This window comes from Quercus suber, unplaced genomic scaffold (assembly GCF_002906115.3).
Source record: "Quercus suber isolate HL8 unplaced genomic scaffold, Cork oak 2.0 scaffold_381, whole genome shotgun sequence".
NCBI classification, from domain to species: domain Eukaryota; kingdom Viridiplantae; phylum Streptophyta; class Magnoliopsida; order Fagales; family Fagaceae; genus Quercus; species Quercus suber.
In genome coordinates, this window is record NW_027069833.1 from 467,634 (window position 1) to 493,613 (window position 25,980).

General features: G+C 36.0%; 1 protein-coding gene and 1 pseudogene across 4 annotated transcripts; one reads left to right on the plus strand and one right to left on the minus strand.

The window, feature by feature from the left end:
• Positions 1 to 3,179: 3,179 nt before the first annotated feature.
• On the plus strand, positions 3,180 to 10,433 carry LOC112007384 (uncharacterized). Of its 4 annotated transcripts, none has more exons than XM_065760775.1 (12): positions 3,180 to 3,373; positions 3,508 to 3,763; positions 3,867 to 3,927; positions 5,302 to 5,372; positions 6,130 to 6,194; positions 6,582 to 6,626; positions 6,727 to 6,807; positions 7,053 to 7,120; positions 8,308 to 8,359; positions 8,778 to 8,938; positions 9,168 to 9,273; positions 10,194 to 10,433. In XM_065760775.1, the coding sequence occupies exons 2-11, from the start codon at positions 3,655 to 3,657 to the stop codon at positions 9,238 to 9,240; spliced, it is 786 nt and encodes a 261-aa protein (XP_065616847.1). In that variant the 5' UTR covers positions 3,180 to 3,373; positions 3,508 to 3,654; the 3' UTR covers positions 9,241 to 9,273; positions 10,194 to 10,433. The 4 variants fall into 4 exon arrangements, with proteins under 4 accessions (XP_065616847.1, XP_023895491.1, XP_023895490.1 ...); XM_024039723.2 differs by lacking the exon at positions 10,194 to 10,433 and adding an exon at positions 9,374 to 9,738; XM_024039722.2 differs by lacking the exon at positions 10,194 to 10,433 and having other exon boundaries at positions 9,168 to 9,738.
• Positions 10,434 to 10,706: 273 nt separating this feature from the next.
• Positions 10,707 to 24,750, minus strand: LOC112007368 (exocyst complex component EXO84A-like; annotated as a pseudogene).
• Positions 24,751 to 25,980: the final 1,230 nt, after the last annotated feature.

Sequence of the window (25,980 nt, forward strand, 5' to 3'; positions counted from 1 at the left end):
TTATGGTTGCTGTTATGGCAATTTGTTGGGCAATTGGCGGTTGGAATTTTGTGGGTGGGTGTTTTATGTTATTTTAATGAGAAATGTTATGTCTACAATATTTTCACAACAAATCATAAGTAGCATATTCTTATGAGTTGTTATTGGTGAGAAAAAAAGTAATTTTAGTGGTAGATTCAAATTATAACTAATACTCTCAATCACCATATATGATATCCAAATCACTAACAACCAAAAAACCATGCCACACCTCAACCAAAACCCCATCACAAAGCCTAAAGAACTTCATGCCCTAAACTAAAAATGCCATAAAAGTCCCCATTGCCCAATCAACCATAACCCATTACCAATATCCTCCATAAACATAACTACATATCTAAATCAAAACCTATTAATTAAATTCCTCATACACCAGCTCACCATTCCATGGTCCAAAGATGAGCTAGAGAAAGAAAGTGATGAGAGGCATGATAATGGGAGGTAGACTTTACGATAATTGAGTTAGAGAAAGCATGAATTTGGGAGGAGTTTTGGTAATGACTTGATGAAAAGATAATGAGAGAGTGTCAATTGTGATTAAGTGGAAGTGGAAAGAGAGATCTATAAGAGACACCAAGGTATGCTTGCCCTCACGAGAGTGCTTGTGAGTTGTTAGGAAAAGTGAAAAACAAATGCATCATCATATATGTTAAGAACAACAGAATTAAATCTAAGACACGAGAGAGACATTAGAAAAAAAATATTGTTTAAAAAAAAGTCATTGAGCTATTGTGTTAGTGTCCATTTGTTAAATTTTTTTTTTCTAATAACTTAATTGCCTAATTTATTAGTGAGGAAAATTACAACTTACCCATTTGTAGTTTGGTCAAAATTTAAGTTGCCTACCTGTAATTTTAAATTTGACACTTTACCCACTTGAGATTAGTTCAGTTAGATTTTCTTAATCAACCTTTGTTAAAAACATGGCTAAGGGTCCATTTGGGATCTGCTTATTTTGCTGAAATTGAAATTTTTTTTATTGAAAGTACTGTAGATTAAGGTAAAAGTTAGCTGAAATAGTATAGTAGGACTCATGAATAGTACCAAAAAGTGTAGTGGAACCCATAAATAGTAGCAAAAATAAGCTAAATAGTAAGGGTTTATTTGGATACTGCTTATTGCTGAATACTGAAAAATGAAAACACTGTCGCAAAATAATTTTTGAATGTGTGAATAGTGCTGTGGGACCCAATTTTAAAGAAATATTTGCTAAAATTCGTACTTGCGGGTCTCGTGAACAATGCATGGGACTCACAAAAAAAACGCATACGCGTTTGCTTTTCTTTTCAACTTTATCCAAACTTACACTAAAATAAATTTGGCTAAAAAAATCTTTGCCAAATGGACACTAAGTGTGCGTTTGGGATTGCTTAGAGCATCCACATTGGTGGAGTCATAAATTTAGCAATATGGCTCCACAACATTCAAAAAGCTACTTTATCTATCTTATCTTCTTACTTTACAAAATACCCAATATCAGTGGTTTTACTTTAACTTTCAAAATAATAAAATAATATAAACAACATAATAAAATAATATATGCACTATAATAAAATAATATATTCACTACAAAGCAACGTGAACACATGAATAAAATAATATATTTAATATAATGAAGTTTGAACGCACAATTTAATCATACTTTTTTTTCCTATGACCTACCGTGTATAACCGCTTTTGGCTGTGCACTGTAGCTATGGAGCCAAATTATTTGGCTTTGACTCCACCAATGTAGCCATAAATTTGTATTTGGAAGTCTTAAGATAGCAATATAGTTTTTTAACACCACCAATACTAATTCTCTTAAAAAGCTAGGTTTTTTACTATTCAGTTTATTTTTGCTATTAGTCATGGGTTTTATTGCATTTTTTGGTATTATTCATGGCCTCACTGTCTATTTTAGTTACCTTTTAGCTTTATTTACAGTATTTTCAATAAAAAAGTTTTCAATTTTGGTCAAATAAGTTATTTCCAAATGGACACTAAACATGTGATTTTGCTTCACTTTTTTGTTTTTTTCCACCCAAAATACAAAAAACATAAAAATATAAGATCAAAAAGAATCCAGCAGAACGCTTGCATCATAGGATTTCAAATCACAAGTAGACAAGTTAAATTTCAGTTAAACCTTGTAAAGTGTCAAATTTTAAATCACAGGTAGACAACTTAATTTTGGGTAGTGACTATTCAGTAAAAAGGTTTTCAATTTCAGTTAAATAAGTTATTCCCAAATGGACACTAAATATGTGATTTTGCTTCACTTTTATGTTTATTTCCTCTAAAAATACAAAAGACATAAAAATATAAGATAAAAAAAAATTCAGCAGAACAATTGCATCATAGGATTTCAAATCACAGGTAGGCAACTTAAATTTTGGTCAAATCTTATAAAGTGTCAAATTTTAAATCATAAGTAGACAACTTAATTTTGGGTAGTGACTAGGCCTGTCCATGGGTTAGGCTGGGTTAGTTTGGACACAACCCGGACTCAACCCGCCGGCGTTAGGTGGAAGAACCCGAAATCGACCACTAAAATCAATTGGTCGAGTCGATTTCGGGTGAGGGTGAGCGTCGGTCAGTTCGGTCGGTCGCTAGAAACTAAGAAAAGTCATTGAAATCTACAAAAACGTCATCGAAATTTGGAAAAATTTGGCGAAATCTAGAAAAAGTCGCGGAATGTGGAAAAGTTGTTGGAATATGCATTTTTTTTTTCACCGAAATCTGCATTTTTTCTCTAAAAATTGCTACAATTTGGTTGAATCTAGCTAAATCCCACAAGATCTAGCCGGATCTTGTCGAGATGTCGCTAGATCTAGTCGAGATCTCGCCGGATCTGGCTTATTTTTGCAGATTTGGTCGGATTTTTTATATGGGTTCAGTCGGGTTTGGGTTGCTCGGGTTTTAGAGAAGTAAACTTGCCACTCGACTTGTCAGTGTCGATTCTTGAAAATGGAAATTTGCCGCCGATTGACTGGACCTTCGGTTCAGGCCAAAATCAGGTCGGTGTCGGGTGGTTTGGCCGGGTTGTTAGACTTCGGTCGGGTTTGGACAGCTAGTGACCGCTACAACTTCACACGTGCCAAATAGAGGCACTGTTTTGCCTGCTGTTTAAGTGACTAACGGCATAATCATGTGAGACGCACGTGCAGTAGAGAGAGAAAAACTAGATTCCACCAAAGAGAAACTGAGTAGAGAGAGAGGCTGCTGCATCGTGGGTTGGCCGCCGTTCGTGGTATTCGCCGCCGGTATCTCCGTTTGTGGATCAACCGCCGTTCGTTACATATACCTCTGTTACCGCGGATATAGGCCACCGTATAGCAAAGACATCTCAACGGTAGGTTCTCTGTAATGGGTTTTCGAATATTTTGAATTTTGTTTATATAGATTTTTTTTTTTTTTTAGCTACAACTTAGAAAATGATTTTGTAAGCGCTGCAAAATGACTTGTGATTGGATTTGGTTGTTGTAGTTTGTGTTGAAAGGAGTTTCCTCAGTGCCCATGAGGTGTTTCACAAAAGTCCCCACCGATAAGAAAGTTGAAGAAATTATTATTTCTTTGAATTTGATCACAAGGTCCAATTAACGTTGCGCTTGGAAAATTTTTGAGGGGAATAAAATGGCATGGGTATTGATTGTTGCTTCTCTGGTAGTGCTCTGGGTAGCATCTCTCTGTAAAATTCTCTATACATCAAGCTCACCTTCCCGGAACTCATTCTTGACTACTGGTGGGTTATTCACACAATCATTATTTGCTTGATTTCCCTTTTCTATATATTGATTGGTTAGTAAGTCTATGTGTTAATGCGCTTTTTCTGTCATGAAAACTAGGTGGGGCTTTTCAGAAAAGGAATGTCTTGCTGGTTGTTGCTCACCCAGATGATGAGTCTATGTAAACTTTCTTCAACTCTTGATTTTTTAACTCCAATTCTGCTCTAATGATTGATCTTTATTTTTTATTTTTTTATTTTATTTTTTTGGGTTTTTGTTTTTGTTTTAATAAATGCGTTGCTATATTGTTGTATTAAGTGCATCTACAGCGGTGGATCTATAATTTTAGCTATTTAGCACCACAAAAACTTACTTTATCTATTTTATCTATATACATGCTACAGCAGTTGATTTATTTTAGCTTTTAACACAATAAAATAATATAACCACTACAATAAAATAATATATCCCAATACCCAAAAAAACCAACCACAAATACCTCTACCATCGGCCACAGCCACCACCACCACCACCACCACCACCACCACTACCACCACCGGTCCACAGTAGGAATTAGTAAAAATAATTAAAATAAACAAAAACTAAATCTCCAATCTTTTTCCGCAGCCATAACCACCACCAACACTACCAGCACCACCACCAACAGTCCACAGCAGAAAAGAAAAAAATAAAAAAACCAAAATCTCCAATCTTTTTCCTTAGCCACGGCCACAACCACAACCACCACCAACACCACCACCACCACCACCACCACCAGTCCACAGCAGGAAAAAAAAAAAAAAAAAAAAAACCCACGACAAGCAAGCACCGATCACGTCGGCGAGCTGGGTCGGCAGAAGGGGTGGATCGGCGGCTTGGGTGATCAGAGTTGAGAGAGTGAGAGATCGGAGTGAGAGAGCGGCGGCTTAGGTGATCGGAGTTGAGAGAGTGAGAGATTGGAGTGACAGAGCGGCAGCTTCGGTGATCGGAGTTGACAGAGTGAGAGGCCGGAGAGAGGGAGTGAGAGGCCGGAGTGAGAGAGAGAGAGAGTGATGTTCAGAGATGAGAGAGAGAGAGTGAATGAGAGGCATTATTTTAATCTACTGGGTGATTAAAATAATAATTTTTTTTTCTCCTCATGAACAGTGCACATCTATTTTTAGATGTGCACTGTAGCAGTGGAGCTCAAAATTTTTAGATTTAGCTCCACTGCTGGAGCATCATTTTTGCAACAGTGTAGCTAAAATATAGCAATATAGCAATATAGCTACACTGCTGCAAATGCTCTAATGTATGCTTTCAATTAAATACAAACGATGATGTTACTGCTATTTGTAATGATTGCTTGATTTCTTCACATATTTCATTTACTTGAAAGATCAAGTGTTGGGTATTTTATTTATTTATTTTTAAATTTTGACTGACAAATTTTGCCTTTTTGTTGTCCAAGTCACTTAATATACTGCAATTTTTGTTTTTTGCCGTTTGAATTGATGAATTGTCCTTGTTTATGTGATTTTACGTTGCATTGAAACATTTTACAACATTTCTGCAGGTTCTTTTCTCCAACAATAAGCTACATTACTTCTAGAGGGCATAATCTGCACATATTGTGCTTATCAATCGGTAATACTCTTTCATCAATACAAGATTTGTTCATATTGGTCTTTTAGATCAAGGTACACGTGCTTGTGTAACTACTTTATTTTGGGTATTTGAATTCACCAGCCATCTCTGTATAGATTTAAAAAAAAAAAAAAAAATTTCACTATTTCAAAATCGTGGCATTTGCATGGCGGATGAAATAGTAGCTTGAAACTTACAGACTCCCTTTTCGTTGGTATTGAAGTATTCTTGTCTGTAGCTGATAAGACAACCTTCTTATTTCAAACATTTCTTCTTTAGTGTTCAAGATGTCCTTTATAAAAGGAACTTTTTTGAGCCTTGATGATTTTATATCCTAACTACAGGCTGTTTGCAGTGTACCCTGTCAATCTTGATTGTAAATTATACCATGGATGCTGTTTGAATTGCAATTTATGCATGGAAATGCCTTCCTGCTTTCCCACAATGTCTTAGACTAATCTAGCTAAATCTATTGCTTGAGTGGAATTAGAGTCTCCCTTCAGTAATTTCCCTTTCTTGTTAATTCCATGTTTTGGTTTTATTCTAGTTTTCTCTGTCATGTGGGTATTTAGTTTTGTTGATTTGTTCTACAAATTACCGAAACAATAGGTGTAATTGTAAAGCCTCTATAACTACTGTTTCATGTATAATTTCTACAGACAATTGACATGGGGCACCATCGAATCATCTCTACTGATGTTTTCAGTGTATCCTATCCTGGATATATCTCTTTTACTTATTTTCATTTATTTTGTAGGTGATGCAGATGGCAAAGGGAATATAAGAGAAGAAGAGCTCTATCAAGCTTGTGCAATTCTCAAGGTGAGTTGCTAGCTACCATTTGAAATTTACTTAGAATGCCAATTCAAGACAACAAATATTAGTACGAAGTTTCCAACTAAAACCCAAGCTTCTCTATACATGCCTGTCAGCCTAATGTTCAAGTTATTTTCTAGTGCCAACTTACCCTGCCATTCCAATAATTCATGTTGAGGGCCTACATAACAGATAACTTCATAATTCTTTTCTTGTAACTCTAGTAAAAGATTTTCACCTTCTCTCTCGACCATTCTTTGAACATTTGGTCTTGGGGATACTGAATAGCAAAAAACCAACTAACATCAAAACAAAAAGAATGTTGGTAGTCAGAATTTCTTGCTGCAATTGATTTTGATTGTATAACTATAACATGTGAAATTTTACATGCAGGTTCCACATCAACAAGTGAAGACTCTGGACCATCCTGAGTTGCAGGTTCTACTCCAATAAGTTTATGGAAGAACGTATATATATTTGTATTGTTTGAAATGCTATTTGAGGCAGCAGCTACAATTTGACAAGGTGTAATTTTTAGGATGGTTTTGGCAGGGTTTGGAACCATACTTTATTGGCTAAAATTATTGAAGGGGAAATTAATAGTCATGGCATTGACTTGGTGAGATCGTTTTTCCTAGTAGTGATAAACATTATCATTTCATCATTTCTTATTTATTTATTTGTTTTGGATGAGTTCCTTTCTTCAGTTCTATTGTGGTTTCTGGGATTGTTAATTTTTATGTGTTGGGGTTCTGAAGTCCTTGGCTTTTCAGGGCGATGCTACAAACTTGAAAGGCTCTGTTTTGTATCACAAATTTGTGGTATCTCCTCTAAGATCTCATTTTTCAAGTGGGCATTTTGCAGATTATTACTTTCGATAGATATGGTGTTTCAGGTCATTGTAATCATCGTGATGTGCATTATGGAGTACGGTAAGTTGAATTTTGATTTATTTATTTATTTACATTTGTCCACTTTTTATAATTTATAAAAAAAATAAATAAATAAAAATCTACTTTTCATAACTGTAAGATGTTTAGCCTTACATTCATCTGGCATATAACTTAATAGCTATTAGTATTGTTGACAAGCACTAGCACCTAAAATACCTTTTATGCAGGTCTGTTTCACTACCCATTTTAGTCATGCATATCTGGACATAGTTGTCTAAATTGTATTGTGGATTTAATAGCAGAGTTGTAAAATGTAGAAGAAGCTGTTATAAATTTTTGCTAAGCTGGATTTATTGTGCTTTATATGCTTGCAATAACATCTACTATTTATTATCTAGTCAGTCGATTACTTACATGTTCTTGTTATAGTTGTATTAAACTGAGTCAAGCATTTATATTCACTTAGTATTCCTAAATATTGCACTTTCTGGTTCTATCTGTCAATGGAACCTCTGTCCCAATCTCTTGCGGAAAGCAAGGTAGCTCACCCTGCTCAACTGCTTGCTGCTTGAGAGCATGAGAGTGGTTCTTGCTCCAATTCTCAGGCGGCAGGCCTGTCTGCAGCAGTATTTTACCAACTATCACTTCTGGTTCTGAACCCTAGTCATTACAAAAATAAAGGCAATGGAATTTCTTTACTGTAGTGTGAGTGCTGAAAATTGATCAGTTTAAACTAGAATTTGGCATTTGGAATGCATCTTATCTGGCTCAAATTGTACAAAAATTGGTTGAAGCCCACACAATCAAATGATACAACCTGGTAATGTAAATCTGTAAGGGCTGTGAGGTATAATTGAGTCTGAGAGTCCAAGCAACCAAACCAACCACAGTTTTCTGGATCAATAGCGAAGGTTTTATGTTGATGAGAAGAATCTTCCTAAAAATTTTGCACCATGATTACAGCATGAGGTTGGGATTGGTAATTTACACACACCCTCCCTGGGTCTTGAATCAGTACGTCTATCAGAATGAGGGGATATTTTCAATAAATGTCATTGGCATGAGGCGAAGGTGAATTATGTATCCACATTAGATGAATTCAGCTAGTTACTGAATATTAGCAAATTACCATTTACAGTATGGCTGCTTTGATGATTATGTTATTATGACAAAAATACAATATGTTTTGAGATTAATTTATTTATTTCTTTATTTATGTTTGTAAGCAGCAAGCTCTTGCGCGATACTCCACAGGGAAATATTGAGGCTTGGGAACTTGTACGTTTTCTTTTCTTCAGTTTTAGTTTATTTATACCAGTAAAAAAAGTTCTATTTTTATTATAACGTTTGATGCATCTTGATTAACATTGCCAATTTATGTTGTTGAAAAATTCATAATGATATAGCACAGTTCTAAATACCTTGCTTTTGATGATTATAATTATTGTTCTATTCAAATATTAGAATGCATCCATAGTTTTATATGATTGTGTCCTTATTAACTTTTCATAGACAAAATGATGGGTTGGTTTAAAATTTTTTCAATTTGATACAGAATTACTAATGAGTCTGCTGAGCAAATTTGTAGATGAAGACTTTATACGCTTCTTTTGTTTGACCGAAAGTGACATGTTACTCTTCTTTGGGGCTTCTTGCTCAAAATATCATACATGTGGTTTTTTTTCATTGTTCTCAGGTCAGTACCAACATATTACGCAAGTATATTGGTCCAGTTGATATCTGGTTTTCCATTTTAGATGCCATGCAGCACTCAGGTGAAGTGATGCATTGCTTGCTAAATGAGCATCCCCAGAAGAGCTTCCTCGCAATGGCACAACACTCAAGCCAGTGGGTTTGGTATGTATTTATTCTTGTATTTTCACCAGAAGAAGGAAACCTTTTTTGTCATGAGATGTTTTCAACCAAAGTCATCTCTGTTTATTTGTTTCCTTTCTCAAATGTACTGCCTTGCTTTTGATTGTCAAGCTGATATCTTCATCAATCATAAAACATCCAGGACTTATGATCTTTTTAATTAGACATATTTCTAGATAAATGTACCAATGAACCATGTTTATTTCTGCAGGTTCCGCAAGCTTTTTGTAGCATTTTCCAGTTATACCTATGCGAACATGCTTAGAAGGATCGAGTGTATGTGAAGTTACAGGATTGGAGAATATATGGATTATGAGGTCTGTTTTGAATATGAGTATCATCGGTAATGTTTTGTATTTATCCATGGATATATTGCCAATTTTATACATGCGTTTGAATGTGCTTCATTTGCATCAGTCTCTTTTCTAGCACAATTTTTGGCAATTGAATAGAAGGCTCTTCAGTCAGGACTCAGGTGCACAGTGCCAGGCAACTGCATTTGTCATATTTTTACTGAAATATCCCATCCTCTTTGAATGACTGGGGTGTACGAAAAGCAGGGGAGAAAAAGAAGAATTTCACAAACAAATTCTGCACTATGTTTAGGTTACTTGAAATAGTTTGGTCGTATATCGCATAAAACTGTGTTGGCATGCGTTGGTTTTTGTTTTTGGTTTTGGAAAATGTATAGGATTAATTTTGATTTGTGCTAATTTCTGAGTGACTCAAAATAATGCTTCTTCATTGCTGATAAAGCAATAGATGCCCACCTCTTTTTTCAATTTTTCTTTATCTGTCAACTTCAACTGCATCCATGATTTCTCTGAAGGACACGTCTATTTTTCACATTAGACAGTGAGATCCCACGGTTCACTTAAATTAAGCGGTTTCTCTTTTTCTGTCAAATTTTATACATTTTTATTAATTACCTTGAGCATTGCATGGGGATACTATTAAAAATGTGTTGAATATTTGGCCTCTCTTTCTCATACGTTATTGTGTACAAATTGGAGTACTATTATTTCAACTTTGTCATGTACCCGGATGAGGCACTACCTACTCTGCTTACTGATTCAAAATTTACTGCTTCATACTCATGCTTTGATGCAAAGGGATCTTATATTTTGGTCAGTTCTCACATTCTGTGTCTAGAGCCACAAAGAGTCCCTGTGCTCTCTCTCTCACTTTTCTCTCCCACTGTAGTGCTGACAAACTTGGGATCTTTTTCTGTCATCAGAGAATAGAGATGGTCAGCTGTTCTATGAAAACAAATCAAGAAGGAATCAAGCCTTTAAATTGCAGTTTAACATCCCCATCTCTCGAATTTTTCAACTATTGATGAAATTGAATGAAGATTGAAAATTTAGAGGTTTTTATTATTATGGATTTCTTTTGTAAATTAATTTTTGGCTCAGATATTTAACTGCATTTATATTCCTTTGTGTTATAAAGAGTAGTGTTTTAGCGTTCCTCTCTTCAGATATACCTTTTTTTCTTCCTCAAAATCATCTTAATCTTCTTCTTCCTTAGCAAATGGAGATTTGGGTAAGATTAAACTAGTTTCAAAATTTTAGAAACTAGTATTGTTTAGGAACTGAAATAGTAATTTAGCTAATAAAAGAAAAGAAGTATATATGTTTTCTTTAGGAAAGTACATTTGCTATATGCATATGGCGCAATTTCAAAATTCATATCAGATAATGAAGATTCTGAAATGTTTGTTAGGTTTGATAAAAGCTAGTCTGCAAAACCTGACTAGTCAAGTCTCGCTCACCAAATAAATTATTGTTACAGAAAAGCAACTTTAATTTTGGGTTCCACCAATCTCATTTATGCAACATATTTGAGGCAAGAAAATCCGGCAACTTGCTGCACCACCCTTTTATTAACTCAAATTTCTCAAAGGTAGATTTTTAAATCCAAAATCTTCTTAACTGCCTTACCACCAACAAATCATCTCACCTGTCCCTCCTAAAGGCTAAAATCATGGAACATTAAGAACTTCAGCTGGAGTCCTTATCAACCCAACGTCCATGCTGAATTTATCAGAATTGCTCTACTTATTGCTTGACATTACCATCATCCATCCCAACATGCCCTTCAGTTTCTCCATTCTTGCATTCAATTTCTCTTACGTTAATTTCCTTATCCTTGAAGAGAGTATTGACTGCATTAATATGAACATTGTCGCAATCATTTGTAAGAACAGAATCAGTCTGATTTATGCCCTCTTTTTCATGTTCATCAGAGTCTTCTGCATTAGCTGCATTAGCAACCACAGTCCCTGAAACACCCAAGCGTCCACCATCTTCTAGCCTGTTACTTACAGACTCAGCCACATTAACTTGATGACTACTCTCCTCCTCAATGAAGGCCCCTGCCTTATAATATTTTCCATCAATATCCAAAGATAATGTGGCTGGTAAATCAGTTTTCTCAATGATCTGGGGTCCGACATGTACTGCATTAGCCAGTTTTCTGGAGACATTATCTTCAATTTCTACAGAACTGTCTGTTGAATTTATAGCACTCCCGTAAAAAGAACCATCCTCCTCTTCACGAAGATCACAAGAACCCTCCAAAAGGGCTATATTCTGTATTCAATATCATTTTTTCTGCTTTAACAGAAACTTCCATAAAAATTTTCAAATAACACCTAGCATCATCCTGAAGAGAGTTACTTCCATTGTCAGATTGGTTTTCAAGTAGTTTCTCTTCACGAATACCAATAGAATTGTTGTTTGGAGGCATAATTCTTTTTTCGATCTCTAGGAGTTTTGTTATTGCTTAGCTAACAACGTTTATAGCCCATCCATCTTCATTGACATCTCTGCTAAGAAGAAATAAGACTCCATCTTTTATTAGAGACTTAATTTGGCTTGCTGAAATAACAAAGTAGGCAGCAGTTAATGAAAATCATTTTAAAGGTGTAGTTTCTAGTTGTCTATAAAGCCCAATGGTTTCCTGACCTCATATTGCAGCATGAATGCTAGTTTATTACCGTATATGGTGCAGCTGTGTGCTCAGTGTTTGTTGGCTTACAGAAATCTTGAATAAATTTACAAGTGGCTACAGGGGTTTTTGTCATAAGATGGAAATGTTCCTAAATGTTGGAGCTTAATCAAATTAAAAATCAAATAACTTAATGCAGAACGGAAGCCTATATAATATATACTCGCATGATGAATGTAATATTTGTGCGTGCACTGTGCATGAATGTTCAAGCATATGCAGTCATGGCTGAAAATATTATATTAGACTTTAACTACACAGTAAAAGGAAAAGAGACAATAAAATCAACTCATGAGGTCCTTTTCATTATTCAACAAAGTACTGTAAAGTATCAAACTGCATCAGCACCTACCTATCAGGATTCAGTCCAGCTGAGGCAAAGGCTGATCTCATGTAAGTTACAAGAACCAAGGTATTGTTGGAGAAATATCCTCCACGCATCGCGATTTCCTCCAGAAAATGCATGTCCAAAACAAACTGTTCTAGGAACAACAACATTATTGAAATAATTTTAGTGGATGAATTGGTATCATGGCAAAAGATTAGTATAAATTTCCTTATGGATTAAAAACCCTCGTCACATCATCATAAGGCCGAAGAAAACTCAGGGTCTCCAGCTAATTTCACGTGCAAGCCAACCAAAAAATTGGGAAGGGACAGACATGGGGAGCCATTTAGTGTTTAGCCATGTAAGTTCAAAAGTACAGTGACAAGATTGCCTCCAACATGAAACTAAGTCATACTATATTGAAACTAGGAAATGAAAAAAGGAGTTGATGTCAAACTTTAATTTAACTGAAGCTAATGGAGTAATGTTCTAAATAAAGTCTCTCACCTCTGAGAAACTGTACTCCAAGGGAGCAGGGAGGTTCTACAAATTCACCTAAAAGGTTCAAACAACATTTCCCTCCATATTCATTGTGCAGTATAAATTTTGACTTACACTGAAAAGATTATTGAAGACACATGGTATTAAATATGTCTAGAAAGGTATCCCTGGCCACTTCAAAATTTTAAATTAAATCTTACGTTTAAGTATCAGTATCATAGATATTAATCATACATCAAAAATTTTAAAATAGGGTTTAATGCAAGGGTGTAGGAATTAAAAAGAGGAAAGAGTTTAATTTATGTTTTAAGAATACAAGGGTGAACACCTATAGTTGTAGAAGCTCATGGTGTAGAATTGGGTAGAACAATTAATAAGAGAAGCAAATCCTGATGCTCCAACCAGGATATCACTGTGAAAAAGGTTTTAAATGGTGAGGGAAGGATTGATATTGTTATCACACATACTCAGGAGAAGAAACTCTTTAATGGACATGAAATTCTGTGCATCCAAAAAATATATATATTTTTTTTATATTGGCAAGTTACACATGCACCCCATTGATTTTGAACCCAACCTCAATGTCCACCCATTCTTGTGGGAGAAGCAAGTGCCATTTGTGAGTTTAAGTGCTCAAAACTTGCAAAGCATCCAAGCAAGAAGGTGAAGCAGATCAGCAGATAAAAGAGGGCAAAGGAAGTCAAGTGAGTCAAGTATGCAGAAAACTGCAAACAAATTTCGGAATAATAATTGTATATAATGAAAATAAACGTAAATCTTAAAAAGATAAATCTGCCATGAATTCTCTAAGCAGTGCTCAAAAAGAGAAATATATACCCTCTTGAAATTGTCAGAATGTTGGGCAGAAAAATTCTCTTCACTAGTTGCCCAGATTGCTTTATTGTTGGATATCCAAACATATATGGCCTCTATTAGTTCCTTCAAAAGTTCCATCAACCAATCAACTTCAATAACACCATCGTCAGCAAGTTTTTATAATTTCCTCAGTTCTAAGAATAGTACCTGATCATATCACACCAAAAATTGAAAACCATATAAGTAGCAATTATGTAGAGAAGCAATTGTGTCTCTTCAAAAGAAACAGGTAACAGCTGTCTACTTTTTGATCAGGTCCTTTTCAATAAATTTTTTTACTCATGAGGTTTTAATTTTGAAATTATGCTGATCTTTATAGATGTTCTTCAAAAATAAAGGGTTACCTGAAAGGCAACAGAGGGCATCAGATCATGTTCATCATCATTGCAAGTTTCTGTTGTATTTGTGGAGCCAGTTTCCAGCAACATCATTCTATGTATAAATTTCTGGCAGAAACAGTCTCTGATCTGACTGGAAGCCGCTTGAATAAACAATATACAACTATCAAGTTCCTCCAGTTGAACACCAACTAAATGGCTCCTCACTGGCTCAAAATTGATATGACTAATGCTCCCAAATATATTTTCAATGATGATAGAGAAGAATTGTTCTAGTGTTGATAGATTCGCTAGAATAGAGACCTGTTGGGGCAGTGACTCTGCCAAATTGATTCTTGAACATTTTTTTCAGCAGCAATTTTTTCACAGGTGATGACTCTTTCAAGGATGATAGTATATTCCACAAAAAGGTTCTTGAGTCCACTGAGGATTGAACCTTCCATTTGAAGGGCAACTAAAGGTGAAGCATCCTTTATGATAGCCTGAAGAGAGGAAAGGATATATGCAAGAGTAAAGTCATACCTATAAAGCAAATATGACTAAGAAAAAGAGCATGTTTCATTTAATATACATACAAAATGGTCATATTTGGCTCCCCATTCAACAACAATTGTCACTTTACAATTACAAATCCTAACAGTGAAAAAGTCAAGCACTAACATGACCTTGACTTTGTGTAACTAATTAGCATTTGTTTGGATGAGCTTATTTTCATCTTAAAATAGAATGTCAAATGAACGGTTTTAGACCCCTTAAACACACAGATTGCGTAGCCTAGATTAATTATCCAAGTTGTTACTTAGTCAAATTAAGCAATTCTAGGTTAAAACAATCTAAACAATCATATCAAGATATAAAACAGCGGAAAATAAATACACAAGATATGATCACCCAGGAAACCACACGGTAAAAACCTGGGGAGGATTTGACCCACCGATCCTCAAGGCTAACCTGAATTCACTATGAAAGAATTGAAGTTCGTACAAAAGGACTACAAGCTCCTCGCTCGACTTCCTAATGCTACCCACCAGTAGAACTTCCTGACACGACCACGCGCAGGCTCCGAATCCACGGACTACTTCTTTCTTGAATTCTTCAATCAGCTACAAGCTCCCCGCTTGCTTTTCTTTTAAGTTCCAATGGTTGCAACAGTAATGATCTTCAAGATGTTGAAATAATCTCCACCATGAAAACCCTAAGTTTTGTGTAAAGGAAAGCTCCTCAAAGATCTCACACGAGATTCACACAAAACAGCAATGTATGAGCAACAATACAATATGGACAACCTTCAAAAACGTGGCTAGGGTTTTATTTATATACCTAGGGTAAAAACATAAAACCCTAAACGTTTAATGAAGTAGGGCTGAGTTGGAAATTCTGCAGAAAATTCAACCTGTGCGATTTTCGATCGATCGAGTCTATTCTTCGATCGATCGAGCCAGGCCGAGAGTCCCAAGTACTTCTGCAGCCACTCGATTCCAACTTTACAATATTAAACCAACTTTGAGCAAGTCTAAATAAGACTAAATACAATGTTTTGATCATGGTTTGCCAACATTACAAATTAGAGTTCTAAATACATAAAATCCTAAGACCTTAGAACCTAACAAACTCCCCCTTTGGCAATCCGTGACAAAACCCTAATTAACAGCTCAAAGTTTTACAAATAAAAAGCCCTTTACAAAGATAATGCTCATAAAATTCAATTCAGCCTAACTACTATCCATAGTTGCAAGTGTAGACAGCAGCTTAGTTGAATCAACCTGTATAATCCTGAAATACTCAACAAACGCATAAACGCATGTGTGACAGTAAAGAGTAAAACAACAGGTATAACATTCTTGTAAGATCCACACAACACAAAATAAAGACATATAAAAATGAACAAGTCATAAATATAAATCAATACGCAGTGAATCATAAAGCAACAAGAATCAATAAAAAATATCATGTATATCAATCAATGTTACTCCCCCTAACATGAATATCCCAAAAAAAATGATATACAAAGTGAAGCACATAGATACAATCTAAAACTCCACAAGCTCCTCTAAAACAAAAAAAATCTCTCCCTAACTACAAAAACTCTACTACAAGTCAAAACTCCACTCCCCCTTTTTGTGACGGAATGCCAAAGGGCAATCACAAGTCGCCATCAAAAGGAGGTGGTGAGGGTGAATGAAGACGCGCAAGATCAGCTCGGAGAGCACGCATCTCATCCAGCAAGTCCACCAAAATCTGACCATGAGCCTGCTGAACAGTCATGACAGTCTCCAAAGTACGACGAACATCAAAGTCGGCCGAAGGAGGTGGAGGAACATCAGCAGCAGCATCATCATCACCAACAGGAATAGGAATATCCTCACCAGCCATACCTGCAGAAGAAGAAGGAGGAGGTGCACTACTAGAGGGCTCAGATCTAGGGTGTTTAGAACCAGCTCGAAGATGAGCGGCCCTCTGTCTAAGAAAAGACGCACCTAAAGGTCCTATCACATGGACGGGCTCAGAGGAAGGAAAGTCATCAAGACCAAGAAAGAGAAGAATCCTATGAATGAAAATAGGATGAACAAGAGCATGAGCAGTAGATGAACTCCTATAAACTTCGTTCAAAGAACGAAGAAAAAGATGGGGAAAACTAATAGGAGCATCAGTAACAAGAGCGTACAGAAAAACACACCTCTCAAGAGGAATGGTGTGAACATGGGAAATAGGCCAGATCGAATGACAAGCTATCCGAAAGAACAGATAGTGCAACCCAGAGAGCTCAGCAGAAGTGATCCGAGGATCAGAACCCCACTGGACAGTAGTACCAGTGACGTATGACAAAACATCGCTAATCTCGGGAGACTCATCATAAGGATAGACAGGATGCTGGACCAAAGGTACCCCTAGAGCATCAGCCACTACCCGAGGAGTAATGGTGTACTCTACGCCTCGTATCCAACTCTTAACTAGAGTGTTGGAATCATAGACGCGGATAGAGATGTTCGAATAGAACTCTCTAATCAAGGCAGAAGGTGGAGGAGGATCAGAAACATCCACCAAGGGTAACCAACCCCGACGCTCAAAATTTGCCCTAATGGCAGGATCAAGCTCATCTAACAGCACAGAACGCTCAGCCCAAATCTTTCTCTTAACGGTCAGTTTCTCAAAAGTCTCTTGGTTTTCCTCACTCGGAAACCTCTCACTATCAAAGGATGGAGGGGGTGAAGGAGAAGGTGAGGGAACACTCCTACGGGCTCTAGTTTTCCTAGGCATAGTGCTAAGGAAAGGACAGAGACACAAAGAGAAAAACACAAAGAAACAAGAGAAAACAAAACCAAGGGCAGACTGCAAATTAGCACAATAAATAATATAGAACAAAAATCTATATGATGCATGAACAATAAAATGTTGTGATGCATGATCTAAATGCAGTGACAAATTAAGTTTAATTGAGAGTAATTGGACAAAATTGGCTTGAACAAGGAATTTCTATCAAAAATCCCAAAAATTTGAAAAACCACTTGAAAATTTTGCAACAAATTGATGAATTGAGCATTACAAAACACAGCACATAGATTATAATGCTTAATTACACCAACACAACAAGCCAATTTCATCAAATTCTACCCAATTTAACAAAAGCCCCAATTCGGATCAAGAACAAACCCTAGAATTTTCAATTTTTCACAAAACACAAAATTGATCAAATTAACCACCAAGGATCATTAATATAATGTGTCCCCACAAAAACCCAATGATCAATTTCATAAAATAAGGTTTGAATCAACAGAAAATCCAAAAAGAATAAAGTCCGAAAATTACCCTTAAATGCATGGATTTATGCATGAAATAATGAAAATAACATCAAAAGGAAGGGCAAAAGAGTCTTACCGGCTTGAGGAAAGAGAGATTTTGCAAAAACAACGGAGGAAAACGACAAAAATCCTGAGGTGTGGAGCCTAGCCAACGCGGAGAGAGAGAAAAGTTTGAAAAAAATTTGAATAGCACCTTTGAAAAAGTCAGAACTGAACTTTTAAAAAGCTTTTCCACGATATTCGATCGATCGAAAAATACATTCGATCGATCGAAAAGCACAGTCATTTTAAGACAAATGAGAGCACTTTTTCGATTGATCGAAAATTAGGTTGGATCGATCGAAATGGGCAGAGGCTCACTAAATTTTGGAAAAATCACAGTTTTTGAAAGACACAAGCCGAATTTTGAAAATAACTCCTCAAAGCATTAAATTGAAGAAACAAAATGCATGAGTATGAGATGGAATGCTTTTTCAAAAACCCAAAATTTTGAACCCAATATTCTTAAACAAATTGCAATCAACCTCCCATTATATTTTCTCAAGCAACAAATATGTTGTGCATAAATCTCAAGATATTTTCAAACTTGGTTGGTCAGACCAAAAACACACACTAGCATGTACAGTGTTTAACAAAGAGTAACTTGTGTCGTGTGTGATACTAGCAAAAACTTGAGATACATGTGAGGTGATATGTGAATAGCAATCAATCACAAAGTCTACAAAATTCATCACATAGAATTCAAAAGAGACTATCACCTAAAGAGTTACATCCTATAACTCCCACATCTCCTAGAACAAAAGCTTGCAATCATGTAAGTTTCTTGTATTTTTGCCTCTTATTTGCATGAGATGGCATTCAGCCTAATAGTACACACCGGTTTGAATTAAGTGAATTGGCATCAAGCCTAATAGTACACACCAGTTTTAATTTATTTTGAGGCTACACCTTATGTTCTTTTTGTGCATGTGCTACACTTTCTCGAGCACAGAATCTTATGATATGCACTAAGGTGTTCATGATTGGCTAGTGAACAGTGGTGAGATGGTTATTTATGCCTTTCTCAAAAGGATCAAGTCCGACAGTCAAATAACATGTGACTTCAAGATTAAGACAAAGTGATAAACACCATAAACATCTTTCCCACACAACATGCACTACAAAGCTCAAACTAGTAAAGTGCAATAAAGTAAGCTCATCCAAGCTAAACAAGGTACATAAGACATGTTATGTGTAAATAAATTGACCAACCTTGTTTTTCAAAAATCAAGAACATTATGTTCAACATAAATTTTGCTTCCTTCTTTTCCTTTTTTTTTTTTTTTTTTTTTTTTTTTTTTTTATTTAAAGGAAAACAAATAAATCCTAGAATGAAATGCATGAATGTAATGCAATGCAAGTCCTAGAACAAAGAAAACACAAAAAAAAAAAAAAAACAATGGTCACAAAAGAATAGAGCAATGAAGCACAAGGACCATGTCAGAAAGACTCAAGTAGTTCGAGTCTTTTGCATCCAAAACTTTTTAGATGCACCATGAGCATTGGAGTTCTTATTCACATTTGAGTGATTCCCAACTCCATGATTGGAATAAAGGTTTAACACCTTTACCAATTCACCAATTAATGCCATAGGATCTTGTGCTTGAGGCACAGGCACTTTTGGTTTATTTGCTCTCTTATCAGCTTGAAGCTTGTAACAGTTAGGACGAATATGTCCAGACTTACCACAATAATGACAAACCCACGCAGGTTTACCATGCATCTTGTCCTTAGATTTGGTAGGCTCCTTAGGTTTAGATTCTCTTAAGTCTACCCTAGTCTTCTTAGGTGGTGAAACTTCTACAGGTTTAACTACCTCACTCACAGGTGGTTTGACAGTATCACTCACAACCTCACTCACAGAAGGTCCAGAAGAAGAAGAAGGAACAAAAGTAGTGGAATGTGGTCCAGTATCAAAGATGCTTTCAACATATCCTAACCCAGTTTTATCAGAAGGATACTTTTGAACATTCAGCATGTGATCAAGTTTAGAACTAGCAGATCTAGCAACAGATAAATCATGTTCCAAAGTTCTAACTTTATCAAGCAAAAGCATATTCTCAGATTTAACATTATTCAAAAGTTCATTTGCATCAAACAGTTTAACAAGCAAATTTCTCTTTTCAAGCTCAAGAGAATCAATTTTCTTTAGGCCAAGATCAACTTTCATAGCATCCTTTGCAGCAATTTTGCAAAGTTTGTTATAGGCCTCTTGAAGATCTGCATCTTCAGAGAGTTCCCCATCAGAAGGGTTCTCTTCAGCAGATATGCCTTCATTGACTATAGCAGTAGCCGTGAAAGCAATGAAGTTTCCATCCTCGTCACCACCGGACTCATCATCAGAAACCTCATTATCACTAAGGGTTACAGCCATAGCTTTACCCTTAGTCCTTAAGAATGTAGGACATTCAGACTTCACATGACCATACCCTTGACAGCCAAAACACTGAGGACCCAAAGAGTTATTAGAAGATTGACCAGAATTTTCTCTAGGTTTTTCAAAATTGTTAACCTTAGTGGGATCATTCTTCCTAAAATTTCTAGGTTCAGCAGTGTAAGTACCTCTTGCCTTTCTATTTGTATTCCTAAGAAAGTTCTTAAAGTTTTTGGCAAGATAGGCAATCTCTGTAGCAGAGAGCTCATCATCAAATCCACCACCATCAACATCATCAACTGACTTAAGAGCCATTGATTTGGATTTGTTCACTTTAGGTAGGTCAGACTCATAGGATTGAAGAGATCCTACAAGCTCATCAACAGGGATGGAGTCCACATCCTTGCTTTCAGTTATGGCAGTCACTTTGGGTCTAAAGTCTTCAGTTAAAGATCTAAGAATCTTCCTAACAATCTTAGGTTGATCATAGATTTCACCCAAATTAAAAGCAGAATTAACAATATCATTCAGTTTGGCATAAAATTCATCAAAGGATTCATCATCAGACATCCTAATGTTTTCAAACCTAGAAGTTAATTGCTGCAGTTTGTTTATCTTAACTGCCTTTGTGCCTTCATGCACAGTTTGGAGGATTTTCCAAGCAGTATGAGCAACCTCAACATTAGAGATTCTCTTAAATTCCTCCATAGAAACAGCATTAAAGATAGCATTCATAGCTTTGCTATTGAAGCTTGCTGCTTCTTTTTCAGAAGTTTGCCACTCACTCACAGGAGTAGCGGGCTTCTCCCATCCGTATTCAACGGAATTCCAAACCCTTTCATCAATGGATTTCAGGAATGCTTTCATCCTTACTTTCCAATAGGCATAGTTGTTCCCATCAAAATGAGGAGGAACAAACAGAGAGTGTCCATGCTCCATGACAACAGGGGTCAAGGATCAGCTCAGAGATTAAAAATCTCAAACAAAAAGAGCTACCTGCTCTGATACCACTTGAACGGTTTTAGACCCCTTAAACACACAGATTGCGTAGCCTAGATTAATTAGCCAAGTTGTTACTTAGTCAAATTAAGCAATTCTAGGTTAAAACAATCCAAACAATCATATCAAGATATAAAGCAGCGGAAAATAAATAACACAAGATATGATCACCCAGGAAACCACACGGTAAAAACCTGGGGAGGATTTGACCCACCGATCCTCAAGGCTAACCTGAATTCACTATGAAAGAATTGAAGTTCGTACAAAAGGACTACAAGCTCCCCGCTCGACTTCCTAATGCTACCCACCAGTAGAACTTCCTGACACGACCACGCGCAGGCTCCGAATCCACGGACTACTTCTTTCTTGAATTCTTCAATCAGCTACAAGCTCCCCGCTTGCTTTTCTTTTAAGTTCCAATGGTTGCAACAGTAATGATCTTCAAGATGTTGAAATCATCTCCACCATGAAAACCCTAAGTTTTGTGTAAAGGAAAGCTCCTCAAAGATCTCACACGAGATTCACACAAAACAGCAATGTATGAGCAACAATACAATATGGACAACCTTCAAAAACGTGGCTAGGGTTTTATTTATATACCTAGGGTAAAAACATAAAACCCTAAACGTTTAATGAAGTAGGGCTGAGTTGGAAATTCTGCAGAAAATTCAACCTGTGCGATTTTCGATCGATCGAGTCTATTCTTCGATCGATCGAGCCAGGCCGAGAGTCCCAAGTACTTCTGCAGCCACTCGATTCCAACTTTACAATATTAAACCAACTTTGAGCAAGTCTAAATAAGACTAAATACAATGTTTTGATCATGGTTTGCCAACATTACAAATTAGAGTTCTAAATACATAAAATCCTAAGACCTTAGAACCTAACATCAAACTTTTTGAAACACCACATTTTACAAGGTAGAACTGTACTTTTGTATAATAAACCAAAAAAACTCATCCAAACACACTAACCGAACTAACAGCTAAGTTTTTTTTTTTTTTTTTTTTGAGGAAAAATTAACAGGTACGGTGATTGTTTGGTTGAATGTAATAATTTTCGTATTGAATTTGAAACTCCTTTCAGGTCTTATTGGAGAAAACAGAAGTATAAAGTGCTTCTTACATTCATGAAAATTAGTAAATTGCAAACAATGAAAATAGCTTTGAAGCCGTTATTATAGCTGACAGTTTAGGAATTTACTTAACAGGTCTTTCCAAGAACAATAGCTATATTAGTTGTGGGCTTTGAAACCTATGGCAGTTTTTATTGCTTGGTGAGAATTACTATTGTGGCATTGACAAAAAACAGAATGAAATTGTATTAAATGAAACTCTTATAAGTTATGTATTTATATTACTTATAAGTTAAACACAAGCATGGGATAATGTGTACTTTCCTGGCTTTACTTTTCAAGCTAAACTAACAAGAAATAAAACAAACCTGTAAGAGTGTTACAAACTTACGGCCGCTGCTAGTGAGCAAGAAATATTCTGGTTGTTGCCCAACAGCCATAGAAGAAAATCCTTCATTTACTATTCCTGATACAAGATATCTACCCAAAACCCAAGAGTCAGTTGCTGTAAAGATACCAATAACTTTCTTATGGTGTTCTATATGTTTTTGTAGAACCTCTTCCACACAAGGACAAATATTCTTGATCAGGTGAGGCCACAACTCTAATTTCTGAGTTTCTAACAAAGAGCAAAACAACATTGCAAACTACACAGCTTCGACCACTGTGGATAATCTTCCATTTATTTCTGAAATGGACTTAACATATTTATTAAAGCAAACAGCAAATACTTAGGTTTCTTCACAGGCCCGCTGAATAAGTTCTGAAGTGTGAGGAAAAGCTTCCCCATGTAACATTATGAAGCTCCTTGAGGCTTGAGAAATCATAGAAAACACAAATTTCGCAAGCTCCCTAATGTAAATCCCATATAAGTACGTTTTTGAACACCACAAATCATGGACTCCAGTTGCAATACGTAAATGGTAATATTCAAGCAATAATTGAGTTGCAAGGTGACTGTCACCAAGTCTGCAAAGTCCATCTAGTGCCATTCAAAGTTCTGGTGCAGCTCTTCTTGGGTTTTCAGCCACCAGCGTCAAGTGGTGTGTAAGCATGGCCTTCCTCTCACAAATTGCAGAGTTATATAACATTAACACATCTGATGGAGTATTTCCTTCAAACTTCAGCCTCTGAAAATTTTCATCCTTCAAGTCCATAATGTCCAGAGCTTCATCTATCTTGTTTTCTGATAGGAGAAGATCCAGGGTTTCTGAAACATCATTAATGAGAGCATCTAACTCACTTGGCTGAGGTGAATCAATGCAAGCAGGTTCTTCTATAATCGATTCTATTGTATCTTCCGATAAAAATTCTAGATAGATGCCATCTACTAGTTCCTTCACAAGCTTTTTTGGGGTCAAAACATGGTTTTTCAGTTCCACAAGTTCATTCTCAACACCTTCTACTTCTTCGAATATGTAAATAGCATATCTCACTAATACTTGCTTAAAAATCTCCACCTCAATCCATCATATTCAAGTAACTATAATGACTTTATATATGATTTAATTATGATTAATGCTATGGTTATTACAAACTTTTAGCTCAATTTTGTTACATATTAACAAACATATGTGGTGGTGCCTAGTGTAACGTATGGCACCCACGTATTGCGCATGGTGCAAGCCAAATTCAACAAATCTGGATAAGCGTGGCATGACATCTTACTAGTCACGCCAATTTGCTTATAGTAACCTATAAAGACAAAGTCTTCTTCCAACCCATTACCGTTGATAAGACCAGCCATGTGCATTAAATTACATGAGTTATTAAAGGCAGAAATATCGTTTTGGCATTTTGTCCTTGTTATTTTCAACCCATAGTCAATTTGGATCTTACTGTCATCTCATTGAGTGAAGTTGAAAATAATAGGGACCAAATTGATAATGACCCCAAAATGCAGGGACCAAAATATTGTTTTCACCAACAATTTAAATAAGTCACATTACTATTAAATAGGTCATGCGACCAAAACACGTGAATGGTCTTAAGAAATATTCAGTCCAACTTGTAATAACTCTAGCTATATCCTAAAATTATACATAAGAAATGATATGCTAAATCCACCCCAAAACTTTGAGAATTCTTTATTGTTGTTTCTACATAATCAAACAACGAAGAATAACCAAATTTGGCTCAAGTATGTTACCTAACAAAGGCTGAATAATTAGAAATGATGTTTCTTTGAAACTCTTCATTCGACGCTGCCTTTAGTTTGATAAGCTCCGAACAAAGATGCATAATGCCCTAAAAAAACTGAAAACGCGACAAACAAACAAAGCAAACGAATCATTCACATTTTTTCTTTCTTTTCATAAAATTTTCTCGGCAACCAAGTAGTGGTGTATGCTTAGATTTAGACCTTTCCAGTCATGGATTGGAGTTCGGAGTCGTCATCGTCGTCACGGTTGGTGGAGACGGAGGAGAAGTTGGGGCTGGTGTGAGACTGCATTTGGGAATTTTATTTTTTTTCCATTTACCATTAAATATTTAACATTTTTGTTAGTTGTCAGGTTCAAAAACAATGTATGAAACTAACATCTCAAGTTTTTAAAACTCGAGATTATATTAGAACTCGAGCTTCTAAAGCTCGATTTCAGTGTTTTTGTGCTACCCTTACGTGGACAAATTTTCCACGTGGAGCCACGTAGAAATCGAGTTTATAAGACTTGAAATCTGCTCACCATATAACACAAACACACACTTTCAAACAACTCACTCAAACACTCTCAAAGTTCAAACACATTAAAACACACTCAGTCAAACCCTCACTCACTCAAACTTCACTTCGCCCTCTCAAACTCACTCACTCACTCACTCTTAAGCAATTGTAGCCCATTGTCAACAAAATCGTAGCCCACCGTGCTGAAGGTACTCACTCTCAAGCAATCGTAGCCCATTGTCAACAAAATCGTAGCCACCGTGCCGAAGGTACTCTCTCTCATTACTCAACACGTTGTTTTTGCTTCTTAGATTCCTCTGTCTCTCTGTCTTTCTCCAATTTTATATTTTGGAATTTCATGATGTTACCTACGTTTTTTCGTTTTTCAATTTTGGATCTTTTTGGGTTTTGGTGATTCATGTTTGGTTTTCGAGAAAAAAAATTGAGGTTTTAGGTAGGAAATGATCATTTGTCATTTTAGTGAAGGAATTTGCGTTGCATACAACCATGCTTTACTGTTAAGGTAAATTGTGTTTTCTCTGATTTTTAGGGTTGTTCAAATATAGAATCTTGTTTTGGAGTTTGATTCTATGCTCCTAGCTGATATCCGGATGTAATATTTCAAATCTTTTATGCAGTGAAATATTTTTTACATCTTCAAGTGAAATCGTTGTGTGTTGTGGTAATGCCTGATTTGTGATGACTCTCACACCAAATAATGTATGTCTGCCACTATGTATGATCTCACAGTAGCACTCTTTGCAGTATGGAGCCTCAGATCGATGAGGAGTCAGAGATCGTGCGCCTTGGTCTAGAAGATGATTCATTGTTGACGCAACAATGAAATCATCGATCAGATGACATTTGGAATGGCGAGGTGAAATATCTAGTTCTATAATTCACAATATTGGTATCCTAACTAAGTAATGTTAACTATCTACAAAATAAATAGTCAAACTCTTTAACCTACACCCAACAACAACTAATACCCAACTACAATGACAATCAAATCAAAAAACC